Source organism: Lycorma delicatula, chromosome 3 (genome assembly GCF_047948215.1).
Source record: "Lycorma delicatula isolate Av1 chromosome 3, ASM4794821v1, whole genome shotgun sequence".
Taxonomy (NCBI): Eukaryota; Metazoa; Arthropoda; class Insecta; order Hemiptera; family Fulgoridae; genus Lycorma; species Lycorma delicatula.
Window position 1 is genome coordinate 118,804,152 of NC_134457.1, and position 14,252 is coordinate 118,818,403.

The 14,252-nt window shown below is 28.5% G+C and overlaps 1 protein-coding gene across 3 annotated transcripts in view; it reads left to right on the top strand.

Moving 5' to 3' along the window:
- loh (thrombospondin type 1 domain containing lonely heart) overlaps nucleotides 1-14,252 on the top strand; it is a 1,319,035-nt gene that overhangs the window by 1,288,029 nt on the left and 16,754 nt on the right. For all 3 annotated transcript variants that reach the window (XM_075360455.1, XM_075360456.1, XM_075360457.1), the window contains 2 exons: nucleotides 7,157-7,312; nucleotides 10,460-10,639. In XM_075360455.1, coding sequence (XP_075216570.1) covers nucleotides 7,157-7,312; nucleotides 10,460-10,639 — 336 coding nt within the window. The remainder of the gene's footprint in view (nucleotides 1-7,156; nucleotides 7,313-10,459; nucleotides 10,640-14,252) is intronic.

Genomic DNA, 14,252 nt, shown 5'->3' on the forward strand with positions numbered 1-14,252 from the left:
TATATATATATATATATATTACATATATTATCAATCAATGATGTTTGATATCCATTTTTTATAGCTATATTTTTATACTGTTTATTTCATTATACAATTCCTGTTTATCGTTTATTTATTTTATTGCTCTATTTATCATGTTTTTATAAGTATTAATTTATTGAGACCAAATCCCAAAAAAAATATATGTTTCTCAAATGTAGCTGACCTTTTAATAATTAATAATCATAATATAACTAGTTAAGAAAATAATTTAGAAAAAATAGAAAAAGTAAATATTGAACATGAAGATAGTAATAAAAAATTAAAAATGTTAGAAAAATTGTATATATATTGTATATATATATATATATATATGTAACATATATACAATTTTTCTAAAATTTCTAATTTATATATATATTACACACATATAAACGTAAATTCAGCCTTATAAATCTGCAAACAGAATTTGATTAGGACATTTTTATTAAAATTATTTAATTTGACATACAAAGATAAGATACTGATAAATTAATAGTTACTGCAATACTTTTTCATTTTCTTGACTGAACAAGTTTTAAAATGTTTTTAAATTTTATCAACAAACTATTTTTACAAAATAAAATGTAGATTAATGTGTAAATGTAAACAAATCAAGAATTTATAAAAAAAAAGTATCATTGAAGATGAGCTTAGGCCCGAAAACGTTTTGACGATGAGCGTAAAAAAGTAAAAGTAAGAGTGTTCTCTAATTCTATACTTTGTGAAGGCTGAAAGAGTATTATATTTTGTGTGTGAGTGTGTGTGTGTGTCTTAACTATGACAATGAATCCTGTTAAAATATGAGGGATATCTCTAAAGTAAAGACCACTGGGAAATTTCTATCCTTAAGGTTGGTGAACCTGTGTTCATGGCCATGATAATAATGTACACACTGTTGTACACATTGTTGTCTGTAAGTTGTCACGTTGTAGTATCTTTGTATATGTGTGAGTTATTACGTTATAAAACGAATAGGAAAATCAATGTTGCCACTAACTATGAAATACGTGGAGTCATATGTTTTTTAAACATCAGAATGTTAAGCCAGCTGAAATTCATAGGCAGTTGGTTGCTGTGTATGATGATAATGTAATGACTGTAAGAAACGTCCAAAAATGGTGTGAAAGGTTTAGAAATAACAGAATTAATCTGCATGATGAAGAACGTTTGGAGGCTCTCAATAATCACAGACTTGTTGAAACATCGATGATGAAATCAGAAAAGATTTCTGATTTCATCAATTTCTGATTTCGCTCAATGATTTCTGACCTGGTCCTTCTTTTTTCTGATGTTTTAAGAGCTGTTATTGGTCGCATTGTTCATGACCATTTAGGCTTCAGAAAGGTTTGTGTACATTGGGTGCTGGACATCTTAACAGAAAGTCACAAAAAAATCTAAATGGGATCTGCTTTAAAATTTTTCATGCGCTACACAAAAAAAGGTGATGAGTTCCTTAATTTAATTTTTACCAGCGATGAAACATAGATTTTGTATGACATGCCAGAGAGAAAACAACAGTCAAGTGAATGACGTCATCCTTAATTACCAACAAAGTTCAATTCACAATCTTTGTGAATTGAACAATTGTGGCTGAACAATTGTTCAGCCACAATCTTTTGGAATCAGTTTGGCATACTGCTGAATGATTTCATGCCACATGGAACGACTATAAATACAGAAGCCAACTAAAAATCTACACAAGTTACAATGTGCCATTCAAAATCGGTGACATGGGTGGCTGACCGATGGTGTTGTACTGCTGCATGATAATTCACATCGACATATTGCAGGCCAACATGTGATTTACAGAGAACATTTGGATGGGAAATTTACGATCACTCACCATATAGCCTGGACTTAGCACCTTCTGATTACTATTTGTTTGGGAAATTGAAAGAATTTTTCAGTGGTAAGGAATTCGCGGGTGATGATAAATTTAAAAATGCTGTTAATCAGTGTCTAAATGGACTGGCAGCAGAGTACGAGTGTATATTGAAGCTGGTGTATTGCTACGATAAATGTCTTAATTCATGTGGCAATTATATAGAGATGTAGTTTAAGAGAAATAAAAAATATTTATTAAGTTTTTAGAATAAATTTTTTTACAATGAAACGGTCTTTAGAGATAACCTTTCGTATAATTAGTATTATTGTGACTACCAAAATAAAATACAAGTATAGTTAGTTCTACAAGAAACAAATAATTTTTTTTTTGGAAAATGACAGTGACCATTCTCTTCATTGTTAAAATAAGAATATAAGAATTGTACAGCATCAGAAAGCCTATTTTTTTTTTAAATAAGGAAATGTTTTTTTCTGAAGTGAAATTAATAAAAATAAGCTTTTAGAGTCACTGTGATAAATGACTACATCTAACCTTGAATAGGATTAGTTCATTATATGCAACTGCTAACTGTACATCTGTAAAATAAATAAACATGTTTCTGACAGTAACCAAATAAAAACAATGTTTTTTATAAACTGGAGATGCAGTGATAAAAATTGTTTGCTGTGATTTCAAATGTAACTATGTGGAAACTCCTTAATTTTTCATGTTTTTTGATAGATAATATGTATGATTTGCAATGGCAATTACAAACACTATATGAAATATAAATATGGTATACTGAACTTGTGCTGAGCACTTTGTGTTTTACAACCTATGTAATAATTTTCTTTCTCATTCTTTATTTTAATAATTTATACTCATAATTGGTTCCAAACAATTATCAACAGTATTCTACCACATGAAACAGGAATTCATTTTTTTTTTGTTGTAATTTATCAACAGTAGCAAACTGTCATCTTTATGTTGTAATTTTATTTCCCAATGATCTGTTCAAATTTGCATTTTACCTATTATTTTTTTTTTCATCTCTTATGACTGCATAGGATCACTTTAGTCAGTCCGAGTCTCTTCGATGGGACTGTTCAGGCCTTGTGATCCACCCAGTACTTTTTTATACATTCCAATTTCTATGCCCTTTCTGGTGTTGAAAATGTTCATGATCTAACTTTTTTTCTTATGAGTGTAAAGCAAGTGCTATTGTCCTTGATTTTGTCTTGTCTGTGGTATCTTCTGGTATAAAACCAATTTCCTTCAGATCCTCTCTTATTTTTCTAATCGATCTGCATCTTGTCTTAGTATTTTTCATGTCAAGATTATACTGTACCAGCTGTTTCAGAAGTCTTGAATTTTGCATCCTCATGATGTGTCTAAAGAATCCTAGTCTCCTCTTATGCATGGTATCAGTGATGGGTTCTAATTCTTTGTACACGACTTTGTTGGACGCAATCCACCTTTACCTGTCTTTCTGGTACTTTTTGTTGATGCAAGTTCTTTCAATTTTCTGGAGTCTGTCAGTCTTTGATTGTTCATTCAGGTGTAAGAGTGTTTCTGCTGCATATGTGGCTTCCAGTTTTACAACTGTGTTGTAGTGTTTTTTCTATATTTATGGTTAGACATCCTACCCTACAAAATGGCATTTGTATGTATGTCTGTGTGTACGACCCCCTTAGCTTAGCACCAGAATGTACCAATCACTAGGGAAAAATCACAATTTGTTAGTACATGTCTCGTGGTGGTCAGATGTATACTTGTTATATTATTGATATACCATATAATTTCATATATATATATATATATGCAAAATACAATCAAAGTTTTGGGAAAATTTAGTCGTTTTTAACTGCATCCGAATTTTCAGATAAAAATCGCAAATATCTCAAAAAGCGCTCTGAAAAATTTTTCGAACCCCCTTGATGGTACCTATCTCCTCCCAGTGGTACCCATCGAATTATAATATTTTCAAGTGCACTGTTTGTAAATTGGAAAGGGGTGTGATGGGGTGCCACTGTAATATCTCTCAACCGCTTGTCTGATTTTCACAATTCAAACAGCACATGTAGCAGCAGATGCTAACTATAGAGTGCTAACTGTTTAACACATTGGGTACACTCTTGATTGACTTGATCAAGAGTGTATCACTAAATATGCTCAAACCTGTGCTCTAGTGCAGCTGTAAAATATAAACTTACAAAGACTAAAAAGTAGTAAATGAAAAATATATAAAAATCCTTTTTAACTGCACTAAAAAGTAGAAAATAAAAAATATGTAAAAAAAAATGTTTAAAACACTACTCTTAAATTAAACGCACTAAAATGTAAAAAATAATTTTAGAACGGTATCTCAGAATGGATTTGACAACAAGCTTTGATGGTGATATGTAAGATTATGTAAAAATCATAGCTTCAAATTAAAATTTGATGTTTTTGCCAATTTTTTCTTATGCGTATGTGAATTTTAGGCCATTCACATACGCATAAGAAAAAATTGGCATAAACATCAAATTTTAATTTGAAGCTATGATTTTTACATAATCTTACATACCACCATCAAAGCTTGTTGCTAAATCCATTCTGAGATACTGTCCTAAAATTATATTTTACCTTTAGTATGTTTAATTTAAGAGTGGTGTTTTAAAAATCTTTTTTACATATTTTTTATTTATTTATGTGATTGTTCTTCTTCATAAAATAATGAACGATAACCAAAAAGTAGGCACTGAAATGTACCGATCACTAGCAAAAAAAAACCGATTCAATAGTATCAATTTCTAGAATTAAATTTCTAATTTAATTTTCGTTATATCAATTTTCATCATTCAAAAAATAATGTTTTTACACAAGAGGTAATCAATTTTGGACCCCATTCTGAGTTGCCGCTCGCCAAGGCAACCTGCCCAGAGTGCTTAGCTGTTAGTTTTTTTACTGTATGTGCACCAGATTAATTTTTGTTGTTTAGCTAGTTTTGTTTGTTCTTGTTTGGATTGAGATTTTTTCATTTAGGTTGTTTTTTATTTATTATTTCTACAAGGTATTTAAATTGGGTTACTATTTTGACTTTATTACCATTTATGTTCTTCTACTTCTTTCAACTGTATTGATTTTTGGGACATAATTTCTGTGTTTTCAAATGATATTTTGTGGCAATATTTTAATAATTTTATTAATTATCGATGTAACTCCTGCTTCGTGACAGGAATTCATTTTTTATCATTTATCAACAGTAACAAACTATCACTTTTATGTTAAATATCTAATTTTTGTTTAATTTGGCAATGGTTGATAATTTTATTTGCAACGTTTTGAAGTCTAAAATCTGTGTTTTAGCTTCATTGATGTCATTTGCTAGCAGTGTCAAGTCATCAGCAAAACCATAGCAGTTTGTTTGATTTTTTGGTCCATTTTTATTATTTGGGGACATTTTTTGAGCCATTCTTTCATTACCATTTCCAGAGCGGAGTTGAATAGTAGCGATTAGAGTCCATTGCATTGGCGTAGTCCTGTTTTGATCTCAAATGGTTCCAGAAGTTCACCTCTGAATTTCACTTTTGACTTAGTGTTTGTGAAGGTCAGTTTTATCATGTATATTAATTTGGGATATAGTCCAAGATGTCTTAGAATTTTTAGTAGGGATTCTCTGTGAATGCAATCATACCATTTCTTGAAGTCTACAAATATGCTTCGTTTTCTGCTGTAATCCATTATTAGCTTGAGATTTATGATCTGGTTTAGACCTCTCCTCCAGGATCTGAAACCTCCCTGGAATTTTCCTACTTCTTTCTCGAGTTATAAACTGATCCTGTTGAGGATGATTCTTGAAAGAATATATTCTATATCTTGAGTCTAGGAGTGAGATTCCCCAGTAGTTCTAAGGGTCTGTTTTGTACACTTTTTTGTGTAGTGGGTAGATGAGGACTGTCCGTCCACTGTTCTGGTAGTTTTTCTTTGACCCGGATGTTGACAAGCTGAAGATGAAGGGTAATTTTTGCTGGTTTTCCTGCATGTTTCCAGATATCTACAAAGGCCTGATCCTCTTCTGCGGTTTGTAATTCTTTATCTGTCTCAGTGCTTGGTAGATTTCATTTACTGTGGGAGGGTTGGTTTTTCCAGTGCTGTTGTTATTGAGGTACTGGTGTTGAAATTTAGAAGTTCTGTTGGTTTTTCGTAATTTAGCTTGAAATTATTTAGTGTTGAAATATTTAGCTAGGATTTCCACACTGCTTTATTGTTATGGGACAGATTATGGTTTTCATTCTTCATTAGTAGGGTTGGGGTTCATATCTTCGTAGTTGTTTTTTGAAGATTTTGTTGTAGTCTCTCGACTGCATTTTGTTGAATTCATCTACTATTAATTTCAGTGTGTCTCTATGGTAGTGTCTTTTTATTTTCCTTAGGGTTTGGGTGGTTTCTTTTCTTTGTTTCACTAGATTTTGGAAGGATGTTTCTGATTTTTGGGATTGATGTAATAGCCATACTGATGTTTCTTCTCTGCTGTTTCATCATATTCACTGTTTCACCATTGAGATGCTTTTTATGGAGTTTTATTGGGGCCAATTCTTCTGCGATTTGCTTAAGGTTGTTGTCTTCATCTGGTTTATAAATCTGTAAAAAAAAAGATTTATACAATTTTTCTTTTTATTAAAAATTTTATCACAAAAAAATTGTTACGCAAAAAAGACATCCCTCACAATCTGATGTTACTGGAACACCTGAAACATTTTAGAATAACATCTTAAAAATAAAAGATTATAAAGACAGAAAATGAAGTGTCAATTGATAAAGTCATATTATTCACATAAGTTATAAAATGCTAGTTGGATTAACCATTTGGCTGGATAACAATATACTTATTGGTGACACCATTTGGCTAGTGATCTTAGTAATTAATACATTAAAAAAAATGATTTTATAGCTCTGTGTTACACAATTGCAAATTCATACTATCATCTTAAGACTTAATATTAATTTCTTTAATATTAGTTTCTTTTAGAAAATATTGATTTTGTTATGAAAATTGAATAAGCTCTTAATTTTGTAGGAAAACTTTGTTTAAACTGTAATAATAACAATAATGATAACAATGATGTTAATAATAATAATTAAGTATAACTATTTAATAATAAATATAACATCACAAGACAGCTAAAATTGCTAGCAGTTCAGTACATCGTAATTTAACTTTTACATAATTATTTATCATAGAACATGTGCATATTATTCTTATTTAATTTTTTTTTTTTTTAATGAATAGTTTTAATGTTAAACAATAATCTTTCTTTTTCTTAGTGCTCTGAAGGGTGTGGAACTGGAGTTCAGACACGAAAAGTGCATTGTTCTGGTGGAGAGGGACAGTGTGACTTAAGTGTAAAACCTGAAGACAGTAGAGCTTGTTCAAGTGACAAACAGTGTGGGGCTAAATGGTTTACTGGTTCCTGGTCACAGGTTATTTAATTTTACTATTTTTATTTTTATTAGATATAATGCTGTAAGCTGTTTTTAATTTTTAATTATATTTATAGATTATCATGATAAAACGATATTTACACTTTTAAATTAATAAAAATAACTAGTCACTTTCTTATTGAAAATATAATTCCATAAGATCTTTTTGTGAATATGATCCAAACTCTTTCTCAGTGACGTTGCAGTGCCACTTGCCTTAAAGTAGTTCAGAAACAAATTTATGATGTGATCAGATAGTATACTTGATTTGTGTTATGTTTTTTAATTGTTATTTTTGTCAAGTTTAGTGTGTCAATAATTATGTAATGTTTGAATTTGTTGTGATAATTTTGTTAAGCATGGCTTGTTGGTGTAACTATATAATTATAGTTAATATATAAAAACCACTTACCCGACAAATGAATTTGACACGTTCAAGCACTTTTGGAATTAATTTCCATCCTCATATTATTCGTCATATTTGTAACAATAATTAAAACTTCACATGTTAATTGTATGAAATTTGTGATATTTGCATAATTATAACAGTTGGTTGTCATATATTTTTAAATTATGTCAACGAAAACAACCTGTATTAAATAGTAACTGTAAATTAGGTTGGCCAAACTGATCCCCTTCCCTTTTAGCATAACAGTTGAGACTACCATATTGACAGAACATTTACATTGACATAATTTTAAAATATATGACGACATATGGACATATAAGCAATTAGATTCAAAATTTTCATAAAGCACAAAATTGTTTACATTACCCTATTTTGGGAGGTTAAGCTTTAAAATAAAACTTTCAAACTCTTTTTTAACTATTTTTTATAGAAAGACTAAATTATTTATTATTTTCCTAACGTGTATGTTACAATCTGTAACAACTGGTGAACAACAAGCAACCTCCCATAGTACAAGTTCAATGAGATGAAGATGATACTTATGATATGTAAATGAACTGTAGTCTTGTACAGACTCAGGCCGACATTTCTGAGATGTGTGATTAACTGAACCCCAACCATCAAAGTTCATCAGTATACATTGTCTAGTGTTTTAATATGTATAAAAGCAACAAACTTTTACTAGGATTTAAACCTCAAAACTTTCAACTTCAAAAATCAGCTGTTAAACTGATTTGTGACGGCGAATTAACCACTAGACCAGCCCGGTAGGCTGAAAAAATAAGAAAGGCTAAATACAAAACATTTTTGCCATTTGTTAGCTCTATAGAAAGTAATGTTATGCACAATATTATCATAAAATAATATGATTTAGTAATTCAGATGTAATAAAACCTTATGAATAATGAAACAGAATTCTTTTGTTTTACATTTTCTACAATACTGATTTGCTGTTATGGTAGTGACTCCTGGTTCTTCAATTATCTTCAATATATTTTATTCATTTTTAGAAAACCATTCAATAAAGTTCAAAATAGTAGACAAAACATGTTTTAAAAATGCTTTAACAGTCCTAAACTGCACCACCAACCAAAGAATTTTTATAAACTTCATACGTGTTTATTTTATTAGTTTAACTAAAGATGTAGATGTAGACTGCATATTGTGGTGGTTTTAAAAATACATATTAAAAATATTGTAAATATATAAAATTAATTAAAAATGTATTACTTACATTTAAGTTTTTTAATGCAGTGTTTAGTGCCTTTAGTACTCACTACGGATATTACTTTTTTTAATCAAAATTTAAAAATTAGAAAATGCTGAAAAATAGAATATTATTCAAATTAAGCAAATTGTTAAAAGTTATAATCATGTTATTCAAGCTTATTTTTTTCTTTCTGTACCACTAATTAATTGAACCCCTACCACCAAAGTACTAAATAATTAAATGATATACCTAGATAAATTATTATCATTAACCTACCATTTTTCTGTTTAGTTTTCTTTTTGATAATATAGTAATATATAAAATTTTCATAGTGTTTCATTCTTGATACTCTTTTAATGATTTCATACTTGTCTGTAACAAAATTATAATTTTTATTAAAGTAATGTGAAACAATATAGCAGCTACAAATTTTGGATTTCAAAAATACATTTATGTTATTTGAAATGAAAAATTTTGTTTACCTTGTATAAAACAACCCACAAACTGGATATTTTATATACATCAATGTCATTAAGTTGCTCAATTGGTTTGTTCTAAATTTTAATACTGCTAACAGTGTAGTTATTTTTATACTCATATGTAGTGAACAAATTTTTCTTTTTTGCTACTTTATTTGTTTTAGAGAAGTTAATACAATGTAAAGAGCACATTTTCTCCTTTTCACTTTGTTGTTTTTTCTTTTTTTTATACCATTACTAAAATTGTTTGTATTTTGCAAATATTTTACTCTATAGTTTTTTTAATATATTTTATATGTAATTGTTTTCTAATCTTTATATTATTAAGTTCATTTCATTTTTAGTTTATATTTAAATTAGTTATTTTTTCTGTTTAATAACATGTTAAAAAGTATCTGAAAAGGCCTATTGTGATTAACTGGTTGGTTCAACTGGAGTACAAATTTTATAATTTGTAATTTTTTTTCCTATAGATTTTGTGATTAATTAAACTATTTTACCATGTCGTATTCAAGAATATCAATTTTTTTTATTTCATGCATGCAATTGTATCTTACCTTTTTATTAATATCTGCAGTGATCTTTTATGCTTGTATGATGTTTTTCCTGGTGTTCAGTAATAAAACATAAATTCGTAAATGTATAATGATTTTTTTTTTTCAGTTAAAATAACATAAATTTTTCAAGTGATGACACCTACATAAGCTCAACAAAGTAAAACAAAAATTGTAGTTTTTCTTTATGCATACTTAATTTGAAATGACCACTTAATTTAACTATTTAATACCTTATCTTAGAGATCAAGGAAATGTTAACTTGTCTGATTTTTCTATGAACACTTGCATATTGAAATGCAACTCTTTACTCATTTTATAAAACCCTATTCATGCACAATGATGCATAACTCAGTGACACAAACGTCTTACTTTCAGTCTCAGAAAAGTTTAGATTTTGCAAAAAAAATGTGCATCATAATACCCTCATAATCATGAAGGTAAAAAATAGTGTATGTAAAAAATTTTATATAAATTTTTTTTATTATTTTTTAGTGTTCAGCTACATGTGGACTAGGACGTCAAACAAGAAATGTAGTATGTATAGAAGTTATTGGAGGCCATCAACAAATAGTTCTAGATGATAACTGCCGAATTAACGAACGACCTGCTTTAGAGCAGGAATGTCAGCTACAGCAATGTGTACCTCAGTGGTATACAGCAGACTGGGGCATTGTAAGTACCTCATTTTAAAGACTTCATTATATTTAAAACAAATATCTCAAACAAGTGCATACTTATTTTGTCTTCACTTTTAAGAAAAATTTGTATTTTTCTGCATCTCAAAAAATAAATATTTTTTTAAATAATTTATTTTATATTTGTTGCATTGGAACTATTGCGTAGGAAGATGAATCAAACACAACCAATTTCATATATAAAATTTTGGATTAATCAAAATATTGTTTCTACCAAATTTTTCATGTAATAGAGGGTTTCACTACTGAGAATATATATATATATATATATATATATATATATATATATATATAAAATATCATATGAAATATAAACCACCAAAGCGCAATAATTAGATAAGTTAAACTTATAAATTTCCTATAACTACTTTTCACATATCCCAAATATTTGGTTGGTATTAAATTCTACATCTGTTACATTAAAATATATTCTTTTAATTATTTGTCATTTTATTAGAATACTAATTATTGGAAATTAATATGCTAAGTTCAACTTATCTAATTACTATGTTTTGGTGGTTTATATTTCATGTAATATTACATTTCATCAGTGATCAATATGTTAATGACTTATTTGAATATTAAAATATATATATATGCACACACAGTTTATATGAAATCATATTCCCCTAGAACCTAAACTTAAACCTGATACCATTATGTTCACACAAATCTTGAGTGAACAGGCTAGTTACCATTACAATTACAATGGAAGCAGTATTTTTTTTTTAATATTATTCAATTGCTCCATATGTATTTTGTAGTATTGTCACAGTTTCTTTAATAATAAATCAAGCAAGAACAATACAATGTTTAGGAAATTTATTGAATGTATGAGTATTTGTTATATACAAGCAAAATAACAGGTATTTATTTTGCTGTTTGGAATTATTTATTTAATTATAAACAAAAAACTCTTTTTAAGAAATTATTTACGATTCTTTCAATCCTATATGAAAATTAAACTTCCTGATTTTTTTTTTGGAGATGTGCATCACTTTCTACTATAGAATTATTATGGTGCTACCAGTAATTCCAGTGTGGAAAGTGCTACATAATTAGCTTTTATAAGATCTTTTTGGAACTAATTTTTAGAATGGCATTGAAAGTTTTTATATTCTTAAAAAAGTGTTTTCTTGAGGCTGTTTGGAATATAGATATATGAACTACTCCTGCTTTCCCCTTTTAAAAAGAGATTTTCAAATCTTAGCCTACAACATCAATCTTGTTAATGTTAGTATTTTATCTACATTTACATTTAAGTTACATTAACACAAATTTTCATTCAGTTTTCTTATAAATAACTGGAAGAATACGGTTTTGAATACAAAAGTGACTTCATGCTATGTCTTATTAAATTATAACAATTCTTTGCAAAACAATAGCAACAAGCAAGTGAAAAAAATTCTTCAAATAGTCAATGATGACTAATCATTTTTATTTCAAAATTCTTCTACTTAAAGAATCTGGAATGAATTTCTAATTGACTACACAAAGTAATGGACCAATAAACTAAAAACAATCTTAGAAATCAGTGTATTTGATAAAAAGTATTTTAGCTTGAACATAAAATAAACTGAAAAAAGAAAAAATATATGTACATTGGTCAAATTGAAAACTGCTTTCTTTTTTAGAAGTTGGTTAAAAGTTTATATAATAATTTAATCATTCTCATTCATTTTGATAAGGGATACTCAATAAATAGTAAAAATAAGTGTAGATTATTATTTACTGAAGAGCTTGAAATTTTTATTCTTATAAAATATAATAATATTACAAAGTGATCAGAAATATAAGTTTATGAAAATAATTAATGTGATTAAATAATAAGAGAAATGAATTTATTTATTACTTATGACTCTTTAACATAGTAGAAGGGTAATTTTTAAATTATTAAGCTATTTAGCACAGCCTCTTAAATGTATCAGCACATATGTTGGCGCAGGGACTGAAAGCCTATGTACTAGCATTTTGCTTGCATTGGCCTCTGTTACAAACAAACTAAAAAGAATGCCATTTTAAATGTCTTTTATGGTATGGTAATGTTTAAAGAAACAGGTTTCATAAACTTGCTGTAGCATACGCAATTGTTGAGTTTTATTCTACAATATACATTGATGTTGTGATCTAGGCCTACTTCCTGCTACATAGCAACTAATAATAATAGAATCATTCATGAATCATACATGACTAATGTGCCATTTATGAATTGTTGTAAACACAACACGCAATTCTAAGAATTTCATTTACTTATATTTAATCTACTCTAATCATTGCACTGTGAAGAATCATATGTCACACATCACTTGTGTTCCAGAAGTAGTTATTATAGAAATATTTACTGTGATGTATATTTTGCTTAATGAAGTGAATAGCTTTTAGTGATTTATTTTTATTATTGTGTTGTTTTCATTTATGTCTTTGTCATGAATTCAGTCATTTAAATTTTTAATATTTCAATAAAGTAATTTTCTTTTAAAATCCCCAAGTTAGGAGGAAAATGTACAGTAGTTCATAGTCAGATGAGGAAAATTGTATTCAATGTTTACAATTTCTTTTTAAAAAACAATGCCAGTACTGGAATAGTGAGAAAAACTGAAGTGCTGAATACGGTTGTTGAAGCGATAAAAGTATCAAAACAAATCGTCCGAAGAATTATAGCAGAAGGAAAATCAAATGAAACTGAGAAGCCATTCATGTTTATTTCGCCGAAAAAACCTGTAAATCGCCACAGTACTGGATGCAATTTAGATTCGTTTGACATGGATGCTTTGAGGCGTTTAATAAATAAATTTTATATAACCGAAACATGCATTCATTCTGTGAAGAAAAATATGCGAAAAGCTCACAAAAGTGAAATTAATTTCAAAGGGAGTAAAATGGGATTTAGATGGAAAATACTACATACTGATAAATCAATAATAAAAAAATAAATTTATCAATACTGATAAATTTAAACCGGAAAATACTGAGAATGGCATGACATTAAAATGCAAAGATTGAAATTTCTACAACAAATTTCCCTGTTTCGCGAAGAAGGAAGACTAATTGTATACATAGATGAAATCTACATTCACAGCAGTCATGACACCAAAATCATGGGTAGACACAACAAATCTTCATAAGGGACTGAAAAAACCAGTATCCAAGGGCTCACTATTAATAATTATTCATTCCGGCTGAAGTAAAGAACTCATTAACTATACTTTACTTATGTATGAGTCAAATAAGAAAGGAGATTATCACAAATTGATGGATTTCAAAAAGTACATGAAATGGTTACAGGAGAAGTGTATTCCCAAATAGCCACCTTGGTCGGTCATTGTGTTAGATAATGCATTACATCACAACGTTCTGCTACAAAAGCAGCTAAATACTAACGCTTAAAAAACAATATGATAAAATGGTTAGCCAAACAACGAATTAACTGTTCTCATGCTATGACAAAGACTGAATTATGATATTATAAAATTACACAAAGAAAATCAAAAGAAATTTCTAATAGATGACATTTTCAAAAATTATGGTCACACAGTTCTACAGTTGCAATCTTATCACTAAATGCTGTTGAAACAATTTGAAGTCAAGTG